Source organism: Zonotrichia albicollis, chromosome 2 (assembly GCF_047830755.1).
Source record: "Zonotrichia albicollis isolate bZonAlb1 chromosome 2, bZonAlb1.hap1, whole genome shotgun sequence".
Lineage (NCBI taxonomy): Eukaryota > Metazoa > Chordata > Aves > Passeriformes > Passerellidae > Zonotrichia > Zonotrichia albicollis.
Window position 1 is genome coordinate 109706577 of NC_133820.1, and position 12329 is coordinate 109718905.

The 12329-nt window shown below is 40.4% G+C and overlaps 1 protein-coding gene across 8 annotated transcripts in view; it reads left to right on the top strand.

The window, feature by feature from the left end:
• SHROOM2 (shroom family member 2) overlaps nt 1–12329 on the top strand; it is a 117227-nt gene that overhangs the window by 90014 nt on the left and 14884 nt on the right. For all 8 annotated transcript variants that reach the window (XM_074535995.1, XM_074535997.1, XM_074535996.1 and 5 more), the window contains one exon: nt 9773–10513. In XM_074535995.1, coding sequence (XP_074392096.1) covers nt 9773–10513 — 741 coding nt within the window. The remainder of the gene's footprint in view (nt 1–9772; nt 10514–12329) is intronic.

Consider the following 12329-nt stretch of genomic DNA (forward strand, 5'->3'; position numbering starts at 1 on the left):
ATGTGTGGGCATCTTCATAAGCATCACAAATGCATTATTTGGGGATTTGGAGGTTGGTTGTGGCTAAATTAATTGTTAAAACTTGCAGGCTCCTGCCACTGCCTCCCCATTCCTCACCCTCCTGGCAGCCGGCGACTGTCAGGTGTGCATCCTGCAGATCAGTGAGATGCTTCACTCAGGCTCATTAAATGGGTGCTGGACTGCCTCCAAAACCCGTGCTTGGTTTACACTACTGCAGTAATACTGCCCTGTTTCTCCCCCATCCAATTTGTGCATTCTCCACACCCTTGAAAATGTAGACTCTCCCTCTACCTTTATTAGGTGAACTTTGAATCCCTGTTTCTAAATTTGAGGATGGCTTCCCTATCTCACATATCCCTTTTTTCTACTTGCAGCTTTTTGCTACCAAGTGAAGTTATTTTTGCTTTAATTGCTCCTGGCACATCTGTTCTCCTCCCTGTGCATGCAGTGACAGCTAGGGGTATGTGAGGCCATCATGGGCTGATAAAAGGAAGTGTTGGAGGATGGTTTCTTCTTACAGAAAGTTTCCTCTCCTGCCCCTAAAGGCGTTACCAAGCATGAGTAGCTGGAAGAAGTCCTAAACATTATTCTGAACTTGAGTGTGAGTGAAAGAACACACAGAAGTGTTTGTGGAGAGAGAAACAGAGATAAATTTGTACACATTAGTTCATTTTTGTATTCTGGTTTGATCTTACTCGTTTTCCTGGAAATAGGATTAGAATGAAAACCATCTAAAGACATTTTTTGTTGCATTGCTTGAAATTCAACTATCTTCATGTAGCCCTGTTGAGTATGGAGATTTAGAGCTGATGTAAGATACAGTCTCCAGTGGTTAAAGTCATAAAAGCATCATGTGCTGATGCATTGTAGATTTTATTTTCCCTTAAGTTACTTGATGAAAAGCATAATTGGAAATAGGTGACTGATTTGTCTCCTCAGTGTAGCAATTCATGCATTTCTGACATATGGAATGGCTTTATGGTGTTCTGGTACTAAAAGCCAGCCTGTGCAATGTTCACTTTCTGCTATAAGCCCTTAGGCAACATGTTTATGGTTTGCTGTCATGCAGGAGACTGTTTATATCAGTAAACGTGAGTGAAGTTTTGTGCTAAAAAGTAATGTGGCAGCTATAGCTTCCATTTCTCTGCATGGAGCAGCCAGACTTGCTGCAGTCTCTTAACCGGTTGTACTATGTAAACTGGAATTTTTTCTTGAAGTCATTTTCTCTCTCTGTTAAAATCAAATAGGCAGAAAAATTTTAGGGGAGGTTATTTACTGGATATCTAGCTGCTCTATGTGGTTTTGTGTACAGTTTAAATAACATTTTCCTCTTAAAATGGGTCATCTTTAAAATTATCTTTTCATACATATTAAAGCCTTATCCACAACTTTTCTATTAAGTCTTTCATGTGTTCTTGTAGATAAATTGAAAGGAGCTTGAATTTTGCTCTGATGAAAGCCACGATGCCTTCTAAAGATGGAGCGTGGGGGTGGCAATGTGCTCCTGCAGCATGAAAGCATTCAGTTCTTTCCCTGCAGAATCTCCTGCAAGAGAGGGCGCCTGTGCACACAACACATGCAAAAAAATTCAGGCTGGAGGGCTGTGATGAATACTCTCCTCTAGAATTAGGCTTGGTTATTTGAGTGTTGTTCAGAAAGGAACCTAGTGACACACTGATCTTTTAAAATCATTGTAAATAGTTAAAACTTGCAGAGCTGTAGTTGTGGAAATGCAGATCATGATTTTTTCACAAATGAAAACCCTTAAAAATTAAAGGACTTTTAAGTTTTGTTTTGAGTTTTTTTGTTTTTTTGTTTGTTTTTTTTTTTTTTTTTTTTTTTTAATTAGCAAATCCAGGAGGTGGGGGTGGGGGAAAGGAAAAGCTTTGAAGTCTCTGAGATCTTTTCCCTGAGGTCAGAAGTTTCTGGTGATGTAACATACAATACAGACTAAGCCTTCACTTATCAAGGTTAAAGTTGACAGAGCTTGTATGAACTTGTCAATCATAGGAAGCAGGCAAAAACAAGCCAGCTGTTGTAAGGCATGGCTTTGAAAATCCTCTGTGTTACAGTAAATGAGACACAGAGGTTGAGACAGATTCAGTTCTGCAAGGCTTTCAAACTGGCTGGCACATTTGCAGGGATGCAAAGCTCACATATCCAGTGAATATGGGTAAAAGGCTGTAAATCCTGGTAAGATTGTCTTGTCTTTAGTGTTAAAGCATGAAGGAAATGGCTAGAGGTTTGTGCCTTATTTACCATTTTTTGTCAGTTGTGAACAGGAATTTGCAGTGTTAATTCATACAGTGTTTCTTTTGTTCTTCAGGTCTTTGAGAATAGACTGCATCTTCTGCCTCTATCAGCAAAAGCTACAGTAGCAAATTAGCAATGATGCAATGCTTGGTACAGAATTTTATGTTGCTTAGTGCAATCGACTGCTGTGTTTGCTGATGGGTTGGGAGAACAGGGGGAAAACGTGAGTTAATTCCAGCTAGGATGCTCTGTGTGCATATGCTCGCACACACGCGCTGTTTTTAGCAGCTTTTGTTTTCACAGTTGGCATCATGCACACTGGAATTAGAAGGCAGTGCCTTTGGAAAATACTTGTTTTCTGGACTGAGGGCTGCAGTGCCGTTGTTGTGGCTCAGGGTGCCAGGCTCAGGGTTCCTCTCGGCTAGGGGTGGTGCGAGAGCTTTTCATCTCGTTATTTGCCAGGCAAGCCTGTGACTGTGAGTACAGGCTTGCACAGAGACCTTTCCACAGCAGCAGGAGCTGTTAGCTGGGAGTCTGAGAGAATTGGATGTGACTGTCAGAAGCAAGCGGGTGAGTGTGGCTCAGAGTGAAAAGATGGCTATTGAAATGTGTGCATGCTAATTAATTTAAATAACTGATTTAGGATTTTTTTTCCTTTAGGGATGAGCTAGCTGTGTGTTCTTTTTTGGTGAGAGAATGCCTGAGAATCCCAGGTGACCTAGTTGTTATTCACAAAGTGTTTCATTTTATAGCTTGTCTTCTGTTACCTAATTCTTGTTCAGCTGCAAGCAGCTGTTTTCAGTAGTAATAGCAACAAGAAAATAGCAACAGCATTATCAGGACAAAAAAGTCTAAATGAAAAAAATATCAAAGGAGTGGCAACTGGAATGTAGGGGTTTTTTTAGTAAATTGACAAAACAATCATTCTTCTTTGAGCTTTTTTTTTTATGTGACTGTGATTTCCTTGTTAGCAGTGTTGGAAAATATTGTCTTTTGTCTCTGCAATGGTTGCCATTTGTGTAATATGATGGTTCTCGTTATACTGTTGGGATATTCTGATGATTGAATTCAGTGTGTAAGTACTGAACACATTAACTGGCTGACTTGAGTAGAAGTAATTTTAATTCCATGCAGGTAATCCCCTGTGTGCTAGGAGAGGCATGCAATAGATAAAGCAGTAAGAATGCAGCCATAAAAATTACCTTTTATTGTTTATTTTTGATGTGCAGCAGAATGGAGGAGGGGCTTTTGTTTTCTGAACTAAGGAAAGGAAAGCATCGCTCCCCCTGCCCTTTCCCACAAGATTCTTCCCTTGTGCTGCTGTAAGAAATATAATTTTATTTAGATTTTATTTTTGTTAGGGGCCTGTGTCTTTTGCTATTACCCATGACTGGCCTACATTCATCCACCCATAACTTTGTCTATTTACTGCAGAATTTGAGTGGATATGTTCTTTGTTATTTATTTATTTCTGATTTTCATGGGGAAAGAGGCAACATTTTTAGAGAGGCAGAATGAGATAGGAAAACTCATTGCAGTGTGTATGTTGCCATGCATGCAGGACAGGAGAGAAATTCTGGTGGGATCGATGGACTGGCAAGCAGTGTCTGTTATTGTATTTCATTCTGTGATAAAGCCAGGTGATAATGCAAGGGTTGTTAAGGTAGAGTGACATTTTGCTTTATCACATTGGGTGCAACAACTAAGCTGTATTTAGTGTGACTGACTAAACAGCTGCCATTGAGGCACAGATAATGTTAACAGGCTTTCAGAGACAGAGTTGAAGAACCAACACTTGCACCATGATAAACAGGTTGTAGTGTACCAGTGATGTGCTGTGGGATATACTTTGTGAAATACCTTGCTAGTTTTGTACCTTCAGTTGTCTTCTGACAGGCCTTTTTTTTCCCCCCTTGAGAGAGAGAAAGCATTCCCTCATCATTCAGTATTCATTATTCTTTTCATCTTAACACGTGTTTTGGTTTAGGACCGTTTGCTTCAGTAGTGCTTCTTGGATGCTGGTTGCCATCATCTGCCTCTTCAGACCAAGGCAGTGGACAGCTCTGCTTCTTTGTAGTGGCTTGTATGCTGTGCCTCTTCATGGCATGACTGTTAGGGTGCAGCCATCATGGTTCTTTAGAGGGTTCTTTATTCTCTGCATTTATCTTTTAAGATTTCCGAGTACTTTCATAAAGCTCTCATATAACATCTTTGGAATACGTGTCATTGTCGCTATCTGATAAATAGTGTGTGCTGTACTGACTCAGTAGTGAAAGCAGATAGAGAGTTCATCAGAAAAATTAGACAGGGGTGAAACAATTGCCCTGGTATTGCATGTCCAAACTGTGGTGCTGTGTGGTCAGCGTCTCTTGAGTATTCCAATAGTAAAACTAATTTAAGGGCTTAAGTGGTCCTGGACCCTCTGAAGAAAAAAAAGGATATGGGACTCTGATGAGGATTGAGAGAAGTAACAGAAGGGAGACATCTCTGTCAAATGAAGTCCTGAGTCAAGTTGTAGTCCACAGAGAACTCAGTTTTAATTCTAACTTGGCTAAGCTTGGTTGGCTTAATGGTTGTCTAAACACAGGTATCTTGTGAGACCTTAGATAGCCCAGCATATCCCACTTGGCTTCCACCTGCCTTCTCTTAGGGGAGCTGATGCCTTTGTACCTTTAAAGTTTCTGAAATAATAGAAGACACTCATCATGCATTAGTTAGTGCTTATCAATGTGGATTAAAATGTGACATTAGACGGCAAATTTTTTCCTGAATTTCCAGCAGTCTTGGAAACCCCATTCTAACTTCATAGCGTTGTGTTGTCTCAAGCAGAACTATACTGGATAGAAGAAACTACCCTTTATTTGTGGATTATTTCAGAAGTGCCTTTGAATCCAAGTGTGCCACGTGCCAGAAAAATACACAATCAAAACATAGTTTCAGCACATGAAGTTCATAGCTTAAAAAGTATTGGCAAGAGCTGTGCCTATAAACAGGATTTTGTCATATGCAAAGACAGTATTTCCCAATTGCTTTAAGCCACATAATTATCTGTTTCAAGCCAGGTCAGGTCCTTGATCCAGTTTTCTGTGGGGCTGTACAATTCCTACTGCTGGTATGCTGGAAGGAGCAGGAAGACAAAGCTCAAAGTGTCTAAGAAGGAGACTGCCTCTTCTGGCAGAGTATCTGCACATGGTCACTTTAAAGGGACTGCAAAACTGTGGCCTTGATTTTCAGTGTTTGTTTTTGTAGGGAGAGGACTTTTATTGTAGAGTCATACTCAGGTATGAAGGTCTTTTTCCAGTGTAGCTTGTAGTTCTTGAGAAGGAATTTAAATTAAATCAGAAACAGCCACTCCATTTGCTCTCCTTTGCCAGTGAATTAGTGCAGGACATATCATTGGTTACATAACCATGCTTATGTTTTATGGTGAAACTTTTGCACAGAGGTCAGGTCTTTAACAAATGATACATTTTTCAAATGTTGGCTAATGCATTTTTGCAAAGCTTATCTAGTCTGGGATTTTGAAGTTGGAGCGTCTCGTGGCACTGTTTGGATTGGCCTGAAGTGTTCTCAAGAAACTGTAAATCAGACAGATAAAAATCAAACACACTGAGTTTATTGAAATCACTTTCATTTATTGAGATACAACATTGGCTATCTCTCTATCCAGATTTAGTCAAGTCTTGAGTATGGGGCAAATGAAGAAAGTTATTTGGAGTTGTATTTTATGGCAACCAAAAATGTTATTCTTCTGATAGACATCTATACATAATGATTCATTTTTGTAAATGCTCACTGACTCCACTGGCAGGCTCCAGGTTAATGTGTGTGTATGTGTATATGGTTTAACCTTCATACAAGAGCTCACATTACTGTTACCTCTCTCTGATTTGTTGGAATAGCCTGTTGTAGTATTGCTCGGGGGACTGGAGGTGTCCAGGCTGGGATGAGACCTGGGAGGTTTTTGCCCAGCTTATTCTTTACATGGCCTTTAATATTTCAGTCTTGAGTGTGTATGCCCCAAGGTAATGGGGCCAGAAGGAAACAGAGAGGTACTTGTCCATTGAGGTAGAAAGTACTTTGTGCCAGTGTGGAGATCCACATTGCCACCCCCACTGCAGTAAGTGGTGCTGGGGTGGCTGTGGCCACTGGGAAAGTGCAAGACAGAGAGTGGAGCTGCTCCTGCATTCACTGATGAGTGCTCAGCCTCTTGTCTCTCTACACAGATCCCCTCTGGGAATGCTGAGCCCTCTGCTAAATGAGAGCTTCTCAAAAATGTGAAGGACTGGTTTGTGTAATGAAGCAATTCCTTCTTTTCAGTCAGAAGCCCACATTGGTTTTCTGCCTCCTGCCATTTAGATAGGAAAGCTCCTACAGCAAAATACTAAAAACAAATGCAGTAGAAAAGACTCGTGTTAGACTCCTGTACTGGACTCACCCTTGCTGAATACTACTTTGTAGCAATAACATGACTCTTAATTGCACTTCCTTTGCAGCTGGGGTTAAGTGACTGGTGTGAGTTGCCTGGCAGTGGAAGCTGTAATGTGCCATGCTGGGGTGGGGAATGTGCATGAGCTTTCCCAGTTGTGTTGTCTCAGAAAGGCTCCTGCAACTGGGGTAATTGTGGCATTGTATTATGGGGTGGGGGAGCTTTGGGTTTGAAGATAGCTAAGAGTTTAATGTTTTTCATGTTGGCTGGTTTGTTATCTAGAATGAAAATAGTAATTAAGTCAATTGTCATTTTTTCAGATGATTTAAAACTATTCTGTCTCTCACTTTGTGGCGTTTGGTTATAAATGATGAGTTCCTTTCAGTGGTATGTTATCTTTGCATAATCCTATGGGCCTCATTTCCAAACCAGCTGTATTGTGGGCAGATTATTACATAATGCAATGACAAATAACAAGCAGCTTAGTGGACTTCTCAGTATTGATAATGATGTAACACCTTTGCAGGTTCTTGCCACTCTGTTCTCCTGGGGCTTGAAGCTCATTTTCTTTTCCTCCTTTCTGAACAGTAAGCTTACATCTCTTCAAAAAAATGTGATGAGCATGTTTTGCATGAAGATGCACTCACACTGAATGCAGTTTAGCTTCAGTGTTGAATGTAGCCACCACCTCTCCTCAGACCCATTTTGTGTGGCGCTGCAAAATTTTTTATTGATTTTGTGGAAGCTGTATGAAGTTGTGTGTAATCTCTGAATTTTTTCTCCATGTTTCCAAATATGGCATCTCTAAATTTCTCTCTGCTGTGGTTCTTTATGTCCTTTTGCTCAGTTTTGGAAAGTGACATGATTGCTAGAGCATTCATTATTTTTGAGCCAGATAAATAACAATATATATGCACCAATATATTGGTTAAATGTTTTGGATATGCAGATGTGTCAGATTGGTGGTGTTCTCTGTCCTGTTTGCTTCCACCAGCACTCCCAATCCCAATGTGCATGCCAAGTTCATGGAATACTTTGCAAACTGGCTGAGGTAATGCATGTAATTGCTGTCTTTGCAACATTTTGTGTCATACCCTTGATTTTTCTGTGTACCTGAGAGCATCTCTTGCACTGGCTTTTGTTGTGGCTTATGGATGTGAAGATGAATTGGGAGGCCTGAAGAGCTTCTTTACGGGTTAACAAGGAGAAAATTGTGCTGTTCATGGGTTATCTAGACATGAAAAATATTGGTTTAAACACAGTATTTCATATGTAAGGCCTGCAGTCTTCATTTGGTAAATATTTCCATTAAAATTAGTGGATCTATTTACAGGCCTGGTTCTGCTTACGTTGAACTCACTAGGGAAAATGAGCTGACTCTTGAGATGCCATGTAACCAAACCTGAATAGTGTTGGTCTTTCAGGCCTTTTGTATAATTTTCTACTTCACAAAACTGTCCTTCATCTACTGTTAAAGGAGGAGTCAATAAATACTGTTTTGTAAATCAGAATTGACTCTGAATTTGTCAGACAACTTGAAGTTGTCTGAACCAGCTACTCTTAGGTGAGAGCAATATAAAGAGACTTGAATGTCAACAACACTAATCTCCTCATTCATGTTAAATTTAAAATTTACTGGTTAAAGTTGAATTTTAAGGTTTAACACTTCACATGAGAGAGAAAGACTGTGTATGTGACTTCTCAGGAATCCACATTTAATCAGTCATCTTTCCATAATACTTCAATTTAAATATTTGTTTTAATTTAATTAAAATAGAAATGCAGTGCGTAAATTCTTTTCTTCTTGAATTTACAACAGACTTAAATAGTTATTTCATGTATGTGCTTTTATCTCAAATTTTGTATTCCTGCACACTGGTGTTAACTGCCTATAGACAATCTCAAAACTGGTACAGTGATGTTAATAAAGTGTTTACATTGAAAAATTCAACTAAACTTTATTTTACACGTGGGCTGGGAAAGATGCCTCTTTCAGAGTCGCATCAAAAGAAGGCTTGGGCAGTGCATCACTCCAGGATTACTATTTAAAAATACAGAGACCAGCACTGTCAGTAGCATAATTTACATTAGTAACTCTGAAGCCTTTGACTTCTTTGTTGCAGCTTGTTTTCTAAGCTTATAATGTCTCTTCAGCCTCCTTTAAAGCAGAGGGCAAACCAGTCTCCTCTCAGGGCTCCAGAGGTACTTTCTCCTGCCTTCTGCTCCTTCCCCACTTTGTCTTTATCTGGTGAGCACAAATGTTCTACGTGTTGTGTGGCAAAGGACAAGCCTGGAACTGCAAAAGGCTGTTTCCTCACTAGAGAGAGTGTGAAACTGGAATAAACCCAAAACCAGTTAGGATAAGATAAGGCCTTTTTGGCCATTGTTTGTCATTTGTGCTGACAGGGCAAAAGAAGTTCAACCTTAAAATAAGTCTGACCAGAAAATAAATTTCTAAATATTCTTTTCTGCCTTAATTCAGGAGATAGTGACTTTTCCCAATTTTTTAGCTTCAGCAAACATTTTGTTTGCTGTCATTTCATTTTTCAGCAGACACACAAAAATTCAACCTCCAGATTGATAATCAAAGTTCCTGGTATTCAGTTCACATTTTAAAATGTTATTGTAGTATTGTTGCACCTAGGTAAGAAAGCGTGTTTCACACACTTTGTTACTGACTGTGGAGCAATAAGAGAATTATATTTTAGTATTAGAATTAAACAAAACTGGAGACAGTTTTGTTTTCTACTAGCATTTGGCTGTTTGGCTGTGCATTTAACTAAGCTGTGCACAGTGCCTTGGGTTATCCAGAGGTTGTGTCGCGTCCTGTGGCGCTCCATACCCTAATTTAGCCTGACATTATGTTTTGACTCATCACATTAGATTAAGTACACCATGTGTGCCCATACATGAGAGGATGTTTTCGTGCTGTACAGTTACCATAGACTGGAGGCGTTGGTGTTCAGTGTTGGATGTGATCTCAGTGTTCAAGCTTCCTGGGTTGGTGCATTGGCCTTGCACCGAAGGAAATAAATCAGCAGCATACTAAAAGCATGTTCTTTTCTCTAGGCAAGCTGACACAGGGGCCCTGACACAAGGGAAGAGTGATCAACTGGACCAGAATTTAGGCCACAAGTCGAAGTCTTCTGTCAGACCTTTGCACGTGCAAGAACCTCCAGTTCTGCCTCCCGAGAGTCGGGGCAGGTCTGGGACATTGCCTAGCGACTACCGGTACTCTCAGGAAAATGTGAATGAGAAGAGCAAGGATTGTAGCGTGCCTCACCTGCCCTGCTCTGAGCCACAGACCTCCAAAGAGAACCACTCCTGTCAGTCCTGGGGCAAAGGAGAGGAAAACCATAGAACAGAGCCAGTGCCGCTGAACAAGAAGCGTGGACCTGCTCCTCAGAGGCCACCACCACCTAAAAGAGACAAATACAGGCGACCAGATATTTCTGCACCGCCGCTCGGCGCCTCTTCTGAATCCCTGCTGGTAGCACCTGGCCGGCCCTTCCTGTCCTCATCCCCCAGCTCCACCCAGGTCTTTGCCAATCAGTCCTCTCTCTGTCAGAGCCCTGCAGCTTTCAATGGAAAACTGAAGAGTGCTAATCCACAGCAGCTCCAGCAAGTGTCATCCACAGAGAATGTTTGTCAGCACTTAGAAGAAAAAACACACCTTACGTCGGAGTCTTCCAAGTATCAGTATCTTCAAAAACCTGGCATGGAGTCATCAAGGTCCCCTTCTCCCCAGTTTGCACCACAGAAGCTCACTGATAAACCTCCTGTGTCCCTACAGGATGAGAACCCAGCCAGGTACTAGATGTAACTACTTTACTATTTTATTAACACTTCTTGCCCACTTAGACCTTATTATTGATTGTCTCTTCATTTTCTTGACACATTCTTCAAGTTCATTAAGCATTGAGCCATTGCAGCATATTTTAGAGACCACAGACTTGTGTGAAATTCCTTTTGGTACCATTAATGTCCTTCAGCTGGTCTGTGGTTTCTTTTAGTTGACTTTGTGCTGCCCAGGTGTTACACCTGGTAGTTAGTAGAAAATGAAAGGGGAGGGTTCTAAGGGATTTTCCTCTGAATGTACAGGCAAAGTCAGAAAAGTCCCTGTCATCATTTCCCCTACCTGAGGCTGTATATAAACATGAATCAGTGTAGGGAGGGACAAAGCAGATGTGGGAAGGGAAGCTGTATCCTTTGTGAGAACATCTGTTTTGAAAACACACAGAGTAATATACACTTGCCAAATCATGACTGGTTTTATGTTGCTTTTACAGTGAAATGTGGCACTTCAGGTTGTCTGTGGAGGGGTCCTCTGCACTTTATGTTGACAACGACTGAACACTCAGCAGGAGATTGTCAGTCGTTTCCCAGGGTAGATAAACTCAGAATTAGACAACTGACTGCAATTAATGGATTGCTGCGTCTGTCATATGCTGCTAACATCATAAAACGTTATTTTCCCACAAGATAACAAACTCTTCCAGGAAGCTCAGGAATCTTGGTTTTCATAAATCCTTCAGCACTATAATTCATGGTTAAAGAATGAAAACAAAACCTCTAAATTCTTGCAGAGGTTGCTTCTCTGAGCAAAAGCAGTTGGCATGGCTTTTCTCTACTCTAATGTAAATGGTTGAACAAACTCAGGCTGTTTTCCATTTTGCCTCATGACATGAAAACATGAATCACTTTTTTTCCTAAATAAGCCTTAATGTTTTTCCTCTCACAACTGGAGGAAAAAATGAGGTTTCATTCTGCTGTGTTTTTAACATGAAGTAATAATATAATTTACAATGAAAAGTGCAATATGTCATATGAACCCTAGAATCCATGTGCTGAGGTAGATGACAATAATGACTTCCTTAATATTTTGCTTTGACTTCCTTAATGTATTACTTTATGAACAGATACGAAGGATGTGTAGAAAGGCAATTGTATTTGTTCTTCCTTTTTGCTAAGCTTTAATATTGAAATGAGCACTGAGGTGTGCCTAATTATATGCTCATATCTGAAAGATTAAATACTTACCCTGAGAATCTTTTGCTAACATTTAAAATTCTTAGGCCCAGACAGCTCTTGTTTGCACACAATGTATTGTCCCCAGTTAATAATTAAATTACTCACTAAAACAGGTTTGGCCAAAAAGGACAAGTGTGGTGGCCATACCTCAGAACTTTTGATATGATGTTTATTTCATATGAATAAAATATGTAAAGTAGGTTTATCTTAATACATAGTTAATCAGATTTGGCTTATTATTTCTATTGGCTCCTTGTGTAGGAGTGTTTGGACATGCCACTTTGCATGCTGGGGCAGCTAATGTTTGATGGTGTTAGCTTATAGCTTTTGTACTCTTTTAAGAGAAGTGTCTTGTTCATCAGCAGGCCAAGGTGAGTGTGTGTGCAGGGTTTCCCACAGAGATTTAGGTAGAGAAATGTGTGTGGGGCAAGCACACACACATTGCTGTGTGCTGTACTGATGGTGCACTGTACCCTGCTGGTGCACACAGCTCAGCTATTGCCAGAAACAGCTGTTAAGCAGCAGCAAAGCTGAAAAGAGTGTATCAATAGATTTCCACTAAACCTAAACTCAAGTCAAGGAGGGACTCTTTGTG